Genomic DNA, 12,368 nt, shown 5'->3' on the forward strand with positions numbered 1-12,368 from the left:
ACCCATTAGCGAACGAATCTGTGTGTTGAGGATACGGGGCAAATTCTTCAATTACAGCCTAATGAACGTTTACGCACCGACAAACGATAAATCCGACGACGTGAAGGACACGTTTTATGAATGTCTTGATAAATCCTATGGAGAGTGCCCAAAGCATGACGTGAAAATTGTTATCGGAGACGCTAACGCTCAGGTCGGTAGAGAGGACTTTTTCCGTCCCATAATCGGTAGGGAGAGCCTTCACTCCGCTACCAATGCCAACGGCCTATGGCTAGTAAATTTTGCTGCTGCCAGAGGGATGGCCATCAGTAGCACCTACTTTGCACGAAAGAACATCCGAAAGCACACCTGGAGACACCCAAATGGTAAAAATTGCAACCAGATAGACCATGTTCTGGTGGATGAGCGCCATTTCTCGGATGTTATCGATGTGCGGACATTTAGAGGTCCGAACATTGACTCTGATCACTACCTCGTTGTCAGTAAAATTCGATCACGGTTGTCAACTTATCGAACGAAAGATCACAGCGAACGATGCGTTACAATATCCAGCGATTGTCGGCGGAAGGAGCATCGGCTGAGTACCGCCAGAAGCTCGACGAACGGATAAGTGCAATCAACGACAAGTGCGACAACATCAACGATCTATGGGAGTCGATCCATGGAGCGGTGAGCACAACAGCACGAGAAGTGGTAGGCACTGCACAGAGGCGACCCTGGACGGGTTGGTTCGATGTGGAGTGTCAGAGAGTGACAGACGAGAAGAACGTTGCCAGAAGCCGGATGTTGGTGTCGGGTACCCGATCGAATAGAGATCGGTACAAGGAAGCAAGAGCAGCCGAAAAACGAACCCACCGAAGGAAGAAAAAAGAGTACGAAGAACAAGTTATTAGTGAGGCGCAGGAAAAAATGGAGCAGAACGATATGCGGAGGTTTTATGAGTCAGTCAATGGCGTGCGTAGAAAGACAGCGCCATCTCCCGTCATGTGCAACGACCAACAAGGGAATTTGCTGACAGATAAAACCGAAGTGGCTGCCAGGTGGAAACAACACTTCGAGACTTTGTTGAATGGAGGAAGTGACGGTGCATCGGTGAACAGAATGAATATTAGCGACGATGGACAAGCTGTGGAGTCACCTACACTAGATGATGTTAAAAAAGCTGTTAAAGAGCTGAAAAACAATAAGGCTGCGGGGAAGGACCAGCTCCCGGCTGAACTTCTCAAACATGACAGTGAGCAGTTTTATGAAGTTCTGCACTATATTATGTCGAAAATATGGGAAGACGAGGAAATGCCTGCTAGCTGGTTGGACGGCCTCATTTGCCCTCTCTTTAAGAAAGGGCACAGACTGGAGTGCGCCAATTACTGAGGAATAACCCTCCTTAATTCGGCGTACAACATTATGTCCCGTATTCTGTTCAACAGATTGAGACCGCTTGAAGAGTCCTTCGTCGGCGAATACCAAGCAGGTTTTCGTGAGGGCCGATCTACGATGGATCAAATGTTTACCCTGAGACAAATCCTTGATAAATTCCGGGAGTACAACTTGCAGACACATCATCTGTTTATTGATTTCAAGGCGGCGTACGATTCAGTGAAACTGAATGAATTATGGCAAATTATGCTTGAACATGGTTTTCCGGCGAAACTGATACGGCTGATTCGTATAACGTTATAACAAGTGTAAGGGTTGCGGATGAAATATCGACGTCATTTGTTACCTTAAAGCAGGGTGATGCACTCTCGAATCTACTGTTCAATATAGCGCTCGAGGGAGCGATTAAGAGAGCTGGTGTGCAAAGAAGCGGTACCATTATCACAAAATCGCATATGCTCCTGGGATTTGCGGACGATATCGATATTATCGGAATTGATCGCCGTGCCGTGGAAGAGGCTTTTGTGCCTTTTAAGAGGGAGATAGCGAGGATCGGATTCACGATCAATACCAGCAAAACGAAGTACATGGTCGCTGGCAATCAACGTGGGTTCATTAGTGGTGGTGGAAGCGAAATGGTGCTGGATGGTGAAAAATTTGAAGCGGTAGAAGAATTTGTGTATCTTGGAACATTAGTGACGTGCGATAATGATGTTACCCGCGAGGTGAAAAGGCGTATTGCAGCTGAAAATCGAGCTTATTACGGACTTCGTAACCAGCTTAAGTCCCGTAGTCTGCAAACGAAAACAAAACTCGCGCTGTATACTACTCTGATTCATCCGGTGGCTTTATACGGCCATGAGACATGGACTTTAAAGGAGGCTGATCGGAGAGCTCTCGGAGTGTTTGAGACAACAATACTCGGCGGTAAACAGGAGAACGGTATCTGGCGGCGTCGCATGAATCACGAATTGTACCAGGTGTATAAAGGGCTGAATATTATTAAGCTTATACAACACGGCAGACTACGATGGGCTGGTCACGTTGTTCGTATGCCGGAAGAACGTCAAGCGAAGATAATATTTATTATAGAACCCGGAAGAGGCCGCAGGCTTCGTGGAAGGCCCCGTACACGATGGCTTTTTTGGCTTTTATTGAGGACCTGAGGGCGCTCAATGTTCAGGGCGACTGGAAGCGATTGGCCCAGGATCGAGTCCAGTGGAGAAGGATACTCCATTCGGCGTAGGTTCATCGAAGAGCTGTATCCCATCAAGTAAGTATGATCTGACATCAAACTCAGTACATATTTTGTTATCGGAACCAATATCAAAATTAGTTTTCGATATGCTCTCATCGATAGCAGGAATAGTTTTCGTTTTGATGTCACAGTAAGATTTTTCTGCTATACGTTTTGTTATTTTAACCGGTTAAACGACCAAAAAGATATCAAATTAAATAATCATAATCAGCGATTTCACAATATCAAAACAAGTTATCGATTTGTTCTCAAGCTTTGCTCGGGAATCCTACGCCTTTGCTCGCAAGGCTACTGGAGATCCGGAGCGAGTTCCATATGGTCTATACCTAACAGAATTAATTTTCTGAAATGTAAGGAAACAACAATCATGTGTTACCAAAAACAGGAAGCGACTGTAATATTGAAAAAAATCACATTTCAAAAAGTGGTGATTTTCTGTTGCCGCGATTTGTTTCTGGGTTATTAGGCCTAGATTTCTTACATGAAACAATGAAACCGTTTTGATTAGAAAATTATTATGAGATTTTTAGTAGAATGTTTTAGCCTGTCATATTACGAGTTAGTACTATCCCAACTAATCCCACCACAATATGACCTGTTTATGTTCAACCGTATTATGAATATCTATCCTAAGAGAAGATAAGCCGTATTTGTTTTCATGGATATCACATCTGAAGCAAGCAGTAAAACAGGAAATTTTCTGCTTCTGCTTACGAAATATTGTCAATTTAAAAAAATACACTAGAAATGATACGTCATTGGATACTAACGGAATCTTAAGCCAGTTCAGAAGAAAATTGGATGCTCCGCCCTGGATGATCACGGTGGCAATCACGATCAGTGATGTTGTGGTAAGCATTGCCTGTCGTGCATCAGATACCGTGTTTCTGATGGCCAATGCGAAGGACATTGCTCCTCTAAGACCTGGAATTTAACGATATTGATAATTATATACCGAAACAAAGAACGACTTGTCGTTATCTGACCCGCAAAGAAAAGCATATGTTGGAAGTTCCACGAAATCTTCGGTTTTCTAGCAATATTCAACAATGCTGACAAAGGATAAATGTTGATAGCCCGTCCGATAGCTGCACAAATCTGTAATAAATCTTTTTGTAGTATCCATTTTTCATAAACAGTTATTCGAATTTCATACAAAGCCGGTGAATATAAATAGAGGATCGAATCGGTGCTTTGGGAAAGTGAACATAGAAACCCCTATATACGAGAAGATAAAATTCTCCGCGAGGAAATTCAGCAGTTCGAATATTTGTTTCGTTCGAGTTCGCGAGTCATCCGATAAGTTGTTATATGTGTAATGTGCTTGACAAATGCCGCAAAACAGAACAGCAACGACCCCTGTAAACCAATAATTCAGTATTATCTGCTGATTTGAATAACTCCAAACAGTAACTTACCAGTTAACTCGGCAGCTTCCGCAATCAAAAACGTACTGTACGACATCAGTACGAAAAGAGCCGACTCCAGTAGAGGAAAATCCCGAATGTGAGTGAACTTGGTCATCAATGCCGTGATGCAACCCATGGAAGCTCCGATTAACAACGATAGGAAAAATACACTGAAAAAGTTTCCCAGTGATTGCAAAAAGGCCTGACCCTCAAAGCCTCCGGTGCTGGAGTAGTGTTCTCCGTAGTTTTGTATGGCGCTGTAAATGATGAATGCAGTTAATTGAATGCTTTGTAAATTGGTCATGTTAATTGAATCGAATGTACAAGATCTATTGGGAACAGCTATGATAATCAAATAACTGTTATTGTAGTTTCAAGCTACAATCGTAACTTATTGTAAATTACGATATTTTAATAGAAATTTATTATACTAATACTGTAATACTGTATACTGTAATATTGTATTATACTAATAAAATACAACCATCACCTAATATGTTTAGTTGCTCTATAACAAATCTTATAGGTACAAATTAATAGTTTCTCAATGAAGTAATCTGACACCCGCCGACACTTACCCGCTTAGTACAAGCGAAACCGCATCGTTTAGAACACTCTCGCCAAACACCAAAGCGTACAGATTAACATCGACGTGTAAGTCACTAAATATCGCTAATATCGTCAGCGGATCAGTCGGTGAAATTAATGCCCCGAAGTAGAGCGTATCAAGAAATGTAAAGCTTTCGCTTAGCTTTGGCATCATTTGTACAAATCCGTACATCATGGCCCCGATTAGGAACGCCGACAGGGTTGTCCCAATTATGGCAAACGTTAGAATGGCGCCTAGATTACGAAAAAAATATTTCTATCGGAAAAGAATGATGTTGATTTACAAATATATAAACATGTAAGAATCACATATTACTGAATACTCACCCTTTTCAAGCTGTAACCGGCGTGAAAGATGATTGGTGGGAGAATAATGTTAAAGAATATCTCCGGGTCAAAGGTTGCTTTCAGATCTATTTCGTTCTCCTCCAGCTTAGCAACCTCGCCGCGGAAGCTGTATGAGTAGGTTTTATTGGCTCGGTTGGGGGTGTCGATCTCGTGGGGCAACTTGCCCGGAAACACCAACCACAAGCTGTCCGGTGGAAGGCTTTGGTTGAATTTGGAATCCGGTTCCGGATCAACCGACAAGTGAATGATCGGAGTCTTGGTGCCGGCATAGCGTATAATTGCACCGACTATGAGACCTGTGGGAAATATGGAGAAAATGTTGATGTTCATTAAAATGCATATAGACACATATAGACACATTCCACGCACTTCTACGCCAAGGAATAAAAATTTGGTCCACTGAAAATTGGCTTGGGAACATCAAAGTAATAAACTTTCATCCTTTCATGTTTGAGAAAAGGGCTTCCCAACCAAATTTTAGCAAATGTGCTCCATTGCTCCTAATTGGGTTTAATTATATTAGTGAATACATGATTGAGTATGGTTTATAATGACCTTTTCGTGTGCCAGCGGTACTTCTTCGAATACGTTTTTGCCTTTCTCGTACACCAAGGTGTAACGAAAAGGCTATATATTCACTTCGAAGACGATTTTGTGATAGAAGGCCCGTAGACCCATAGTGTTATACAGCAATCTTCTCAGCTCGACGAATTGAGATGATGTGTGTCTGTGTGTATGTGTGCGCAAAATAAAACTCAAACATCTTTTAGGCTTTTATCTTGATCGTAATTGATTGTAATAAGTTGCATTCAACAGGGCAGCAGGGACTATGTCCAAGGGCTTGACGATCCCTCCCCAGGCCATCTGCGAGTTGTGGCGCCTGCCTAGGATGTGGTGGGGTTTGACAGTGGGCCCTGTTAAACCTCTATAAAAAGCTGCATGAATCCGCAAGTAGGCTCCGCCAAAGCGACCGTGTGCCGCTCAAAGCGCACAAGCCCAAGTCCTGGTGTTAGGTGGGACGCTAAACAGCCCTGACACGACGGCCCTCCGACGAGACAGGAGGTTTGCGCAGGCCCAATAAGCCGCCTTTAAAAACAACCATTACGAACAACATAGAAGATAATACGACTCGATACAATCGGCAACGACCTAGGCGACGAATAAAGGATCACGATTGGAAGCTTGGAACATGGAACTGCAAGTCGCTTGGCTTCGCAGGTTGCGATAGGATAATCTACGATTAATTACATCCCCGCAACTTCGATGTCGTAGCGCTGCAGGAAATCTGCTGGACAGGACAGAAAGTGTGGAAAAGCGGGCATCGAGCGGCTACCTTCTACCAAAGCTGTGGCACCACCAACGAGCTGGGAACCGGCTTCATAGTGCTGGGAAAGATGCGCCAACGCGTGATTGGGTGGCAGCCAATCAACGCAAGGATGTGCAAGCTGAGGATAAAAGGCCGTTTCTTCAACTATAGCATCATCAACGTGCACTGCCCACACGAAGGGAGATCCGACGACGAGAAAGAAGCGTTCTATGCGCAGCTGGAGCAGACATACGATGGATGCCCACTGCGGGACGTCAAAATCGTTATCGGTGACATGAACGCTCAGGTAGGAAGGGAGGAAATGTATAGACCGGTCATCGGACCGGATAGTCTGCATACCGTATCGAACGACAACGGCCAACGATGCATAAACTTTGCAGCCTCCCGCGGAATGGTAGTCCGAAGCACTTTCTTCCCCCATAAGAATATCCACAAGGCCACATGGAAATCACCTAATCAAGTAACGGAAAACCAAATCGACCACGTTCTAATCGACGGTAAATTCTTCTCCGACATCACGAACGTACGCACTTACCGCAGTGCGAATATTGAATCCGACCACTACCTCGTCGCAGTATGTCTGCGCTCAAAACTCTCGACGGTGATCAACACGCGTCGGAGTCGTCCGCCGCGGCTAAACATTGGGCGGCTACAAGACGGTAGACTAGCCCAAGACTACGCGCAGCAGCTGGAAGTGGCACTCCCAACGGAAGAGCAGCTAGGCGCAGCATCTCTTGAAGATGGCTGGAGAGATATTCGATCCGCCATTGGAAGCACCGCAACCGCTGCACTAGGCACGGTGGCTCCGGATCAGAGAAACGACTGGTATGACGGCGAATGTGAGCAGTTAGTTGAGGAGAAGAATGCAGCATGGGCGAGATTGCTGCAACACCGCACGAGGGCGAACGAGGCACGATACAAACGGGCGCGGAACAGACAAAACTCGATTTTCCGGAGGAAAAAGCGCCAGCAGGAAGATCGAGACCGTGAAGAGACGGAGGAACTGTACCGCGCTAATAACGCACGAAAGTTCTATGAGAAGTTGAACCGTTCACGTAAGGGCCACGTGCCACAGCCCGATATGTGTAAGGACATAAACGGGAACCTTCTTACGAACGAGCGTGAGGTGATCCAAAGGTGGCGGCAGCACTACGAAGAGCACCTGAATGGCGATATGGCAGACAACGGTGGCGGTATGGTAATGAACCTAGGAGCACGCGCGCAGGACATGCGACTTCCGGCTCCGAATCTCCAGGAAATCCAGGAGGAGATCGGCCGGCTGAAAACAACAAAGCCCCTGGAGTTGACCAACTACCAGGAGAGCTGTTTAAACACGGTGGTGAAGCACTGGCTAGAGCGCTGCACTGGGTGATTACCAAGGTTTGGGAGGATGAGGTTCTGCCGCAGGAGTGGATGGAAGGTGTCGTGTGTCCCATCTACAAAAGGGCGATAAGCTGGATTGTAGCAACTACCGCGCAATCACATTGCTGAACGCCGCCTACAAGGTACTCTCCCAAATTTTATGCCGTCGACTAACACCAATTGCAAGAGAGTTCGTGGGGCAGTACCAGGCGGGATTTATGGGTGAACGCTCTACCACAGACCAGGTGTTCGCCATACGTCAGGTATTGCAGAAATGCCGCGAATACAACGTGCCCACACATCATCTATTTATCGACTTCAAAGCCGCATATGATACAATCGATCGGGACCAGCTATGGCAGCTAATGCACGAAAACGGATTTCCGGATAAACTGATACGGTTGATCAAGGCGACGATGGATCGGGTGATGTGCGTAGTTCGAGTTTCAGGGGCATTCTCGAGTCCCTTCGAAACCCGTAGAGGGTTACGGCAAGGTGATGGTCTTTCGTGTCTGCTATTCAACATCGCTTTGGAGGGAGTAATACGAAGGGCAGGGATTGACACGAGTGGTACGATTTTCACGAAGTCCGTCCAGTTATTTGGCTTCGCCGACGACATTGATATCATGGCACGTAACTTTGAGAGGATGGAGGAAGCCTACATCAGACTGAAAAGCGAAGCTAAACGGATTGGACTAGTCATCAACACGTCGAAGACGAAGTACATGATAGGAAGAGGCTCAAGAGAGGTCAATGAGCCACCCACCACGAGTTTCTATCGGTGGTGACGAAATCGAGGTGGTTGAAGAATTCGTGTACTTGGGCTCACTGGTGACCGCCGATAACGATACCAGCAGAGAAATTCGGAGACGCATAGTGGCTGGAAATCGTACGTACTTTGGACTCCGCAAGACGCTCCGATCGAATAGAGTTCGCCGCCGTACCAAACTGACTATCTACAAAACGCTTATAAGACCGGTAGTTCTCTACGGACACGAGACCTGGACGATGCTCGTGGAGGACCAACGCGCACTGGGAGTTTTCGAAAGGAAAGTGTTGCGTACCATCTATGGTGGGGTGCAGATGGCGGACGGTACGTGGAGGAGGCGAATGAACCACGAGTTGCATCAGCTGTTGGGAGAACCATCCATCGTTCACACCGCAAAATCGGAAGACTGCGGTGGGCCGGGCACGTAGCCAGAATGTCGGACAGTAATCCGGTGAAAATGGTTCTCGACAACGATCCGACGGGAACAAGAAGGCGAGGTGCACAGCGGGCAAGGTGGATCGATCAGGTGGAGGACGACTTGCGGACCCTCCGCAGACTGCGTGGTTGGCGAAGTGCAGCCTTGAACCGAGCTGAATGGAGAAGTCTTTTATGTGCAGCACAGGCCACTCCGGCCTTAGTCTGATGATAAATAAATAAAAAAGTTGCATTCAACGGGGAATTCTGTATCATCGATTCCTATTAAAAATTGGCCAGATCAGACTATGGGATCAAAAGTTATGGCCAAAATACGATTTATATACAAAAACCCAGAATAATCCACCTAGCGGTGATGGTGCCTTTCTCGTGTATTATGAAACAAGAAAAGCACATAAGAGAGGCCAAAATTGCCCTTTAGGGAGATAGATTCAGTTATTTCCATCAATTCACATGAACATGAATCATTTGAATGCATCGCAGCAATTTAAAAAAAAAAAAGAGTTCGATTTTGAAAAAAATTTCCAAATGGGGAAAAAAATAATGTTTGTTTAATAACTCCAAAACGCAATGGCCGATTGTGCTAATTTTCAATAGCGAAAAATTCCGCGATTCCGCGTCGAATGCAACCTGTTGCAAGGAAATCGGATAAGGTTAAGTACAATAAAGTGTGTCTCACATTTTTTTTTGTACACACACACATACATACATACACACATACAGACATCACCTCAATTCGTTGAGCTGAGTCGATTGGTATATAATACTATGGGTTTCCGAGCCTTATATCAAAAGTTCGGTTTTGAGTGATCCTATAGCCTTTACGTATACTTAGTATACGCGAAAGGCACAAACACCGCTAGGTGGATCAATCAGGGTTTTTTTTGTTTGAAACATTTGAACTTTTAAAACAGTGACATTGAAATGGTGTGGCGTTACAAAATGTTTCACATAATTAATACTATACAAAAAGTTCACAGATTGCAGAAGAAATACTCCGGATTCTCGCAGTATTCGACGCAGTACTCGACATTTTTCATGGAGTTACATTTACTGCCGTTCTACGCATATTTGTACCAATTTCAAACAAAATGAAACCTAAATAATTGCATGTATATAACGAAAACCACGAGAAAAGAGCCATCGAATGACTTGTGATGGCTCATCGGCCACCTGCAGCCAGACTGGCCCAGGAACCAAAAAGTTGTTGAATTCCACGGGGCTTCCCCCAGGATTGTGTCTTTTGATGAGAAAATCAATCTCTCAAAATTTCAGCCCAATCGCTTGTTGCATCAGCTGACGCAAATTCAGTGATGGGAAATGTCAAAACAATGTCATGGCATTGCTATTACTAATTTCTTAATAACTTTTTTTCAAAATTCATCTACAGTTCAGACTTTTTGATTGACATGTAGTACTTAAAGAGTCCTAGAACATTGTCGAACAGATCATTGTTCTAAATACAAAGTGTGAGCCATGAGAGCGAGATTAAAAAATGTCACGGAATGTCATGACATTAATGTCATTCGACACTAATTCGGCTCTCACGCCTCCAATATCATATTTAGAGGAATTACCTGTTAGAAAAAGTTTTCAGTTTCTTTAAGGGCTACATGTTTCTAAGGAAAACATAATTGTAAATGACTTGTGAGAAAAGTTATTAGCAAGTTAGTCCCATGACATCTATATGACATTTCCCGTCACTGGGCGCAATTGATTTGAAGTTTGTATGAGGATTTCAGCCAAATTATATAGGAAAATACACCTCCGTCACTCATTCAATCTAAAAATTGGTTCTGACTGCTCGATTGGGCTCAGAATTGCAAAAACGGCAGTTGGTATGCTACAGAACAATTTAATCATCATACACTATTCTGTGAAATTGAGGGGACCCGTAGCGTAGTTGGCGAACGTGTACGCCTTACAAGCGATTCCCAGCCCCTCCACCAAAACCTCGTCAGTCGCCGGATGCACAGCCCATGCGGTAGCGTATTGGGGAACGCGTCATACCGTACGGCTGCCTGATGACGACTGACAAATTGTTCTTCTCGGAGGCATTCCTCCAACAGACCCGGATTAATGACAACCGAACAATGCAACGATCATTGGACGCACGACATGGACAAACGGACACAATGGACTCACTATGAGATGGACTGGCAACGACAACAATAATGAGCAATGGAAATCTAAAAATAGATTCTGTGTGGATTCTGTACGGCAGAATACCACATTAGATCTCGGCACAGTAGCGGTTAAGTAACACAGAGTATTTACAATGTTATGAAAACTCATATGTGAATATGTACGTTATGTGGAAGACATTGATTTGGAAAATGTATTGGAGGTAACCAGTACGCTAGACTGGTGCTTTAACCAACTAAGCTACGAAGGACCTCCGTTGGCCTTCGCAACCTAGCGGCTTGGTTAAAGTACCAGTCTAGCGTACTGTAGGGTCATGGGTTCGAGTCCTATCGAAGGGTAAGTGGTTACCTCCAATACATTTTACAAATCAATATCTTCCACATAACGTACATATTCACATATGAGTTTTCATAACATTGTAAATTAACGTCCAAGTCGGGTGGTTGAATCCCCGGAAATAGGCAATTAACTTTGATTGAACTAACACAGAGTGCCTAACAAATAAAGGAAGGAATTAAAAAATCTGTGAGATTGTTCTGTAACATACCAACTGCCGTTTTCGCAATTCTGAGCTCAATCGAGCAATCAGAACCAATTTCCAGATCGAATGAGTGACGGAGGTGTATTTTCCTATATAATTTGGCTGAAATCCCCATACAAACTTCAAATCAAATGCGCCAGCTTATGCAACAAGCGATTGAGCTGAAATTTTGAGAGATTCATTTTCTCACCTAAAGACACAATCCTGGGGGGTGCCCCGTGGAATTCGACAACATTTTTTCTACCCATACTAGGCTGGGCCAGTCTACCCACCATAGATGGTACAAATACACGAATTCTTCGACCACCTCGATTTCGTCTCCACCAAACTCCAAACTCATGGTGGGTGGCTCGCATTGTCTTCTCTTGAACCCTCTTTCTATCATGAACTTTGTCTTGGACCTGTTGATAACTAGTCCAAACCAGTCTCTTCAGTCTGATGTAGGATTCCTCCATCTTCTCAAAGTTACGTGCCATAACATCTATGTCGTCGGCGAAACCAAATAACAAGACGGACAAGAAGCGATGTTGACATGAAGCAGACATGAATGATTATCACCTTGCCGTATATGTACTACGCAGGACAACGTCTGCTGGGTCAACTAGTTTATAATAGTATCAAACAAAAATCGTTGGATAATTCATCCATGTTTATAGTGCTAGTTCATTCCGTTATTAGATGACTCATTTGGATGCTTGTCATCTGCTGCTAGCAGAGGCGCATGCACGTTCCGAGTCGTTGGTAGGACGAATAGGAAATGTCAATTTGGACAACAGTCCTGGTATTAA

The 12,368-nt window shown here is 44.5% G+C and overlaps 1 protein-coding gene across 1 annotated transcript; it reads right to left on the bottom strand.

The window, feature by feature from the left end:
* Window positions 1-3,158: 3,158 nt before the first annotated feature.
* Window positions 3,159-5,297, bottom strand: LOC134202322 (sodium/hydrogen exchanger 7-like; the record flags this gene model as incomplete). Its single annotated transcript, XM_062677350.1, has 6 exons — window positions 3,159-3,559; window positions 3,622-3,733; window positions 3,792-3,994; window positions 4,054-4,301; window positions 4,623-4,909; window positions 4,981-5,297. Coding segments are annotated over 6 exons (1,517 nt in total), but the record flags the coding sequence as incomplete, so codon positions are not given.
* Window positions 5,298-12,368: the final 7,071 nt, after the last annotated feature.

Source organism: Armigeres subalbatus, unplaced genomic scaffold (genome assembly GCF_024139115.2).
Source record: "Armigeres subalbatus isolate Guangzhou_Male unplaced genomic scaffold, GZ_Asu_2 Contig115, whole genome shotgun sequence".
Taxonomy (NCBI): domain Eukaryota; kingdom Metazoa; phylum Arthropoda; class Insecta; order Diptera; family Culicidae; genus Armigeres; species Armigeres subalbatus.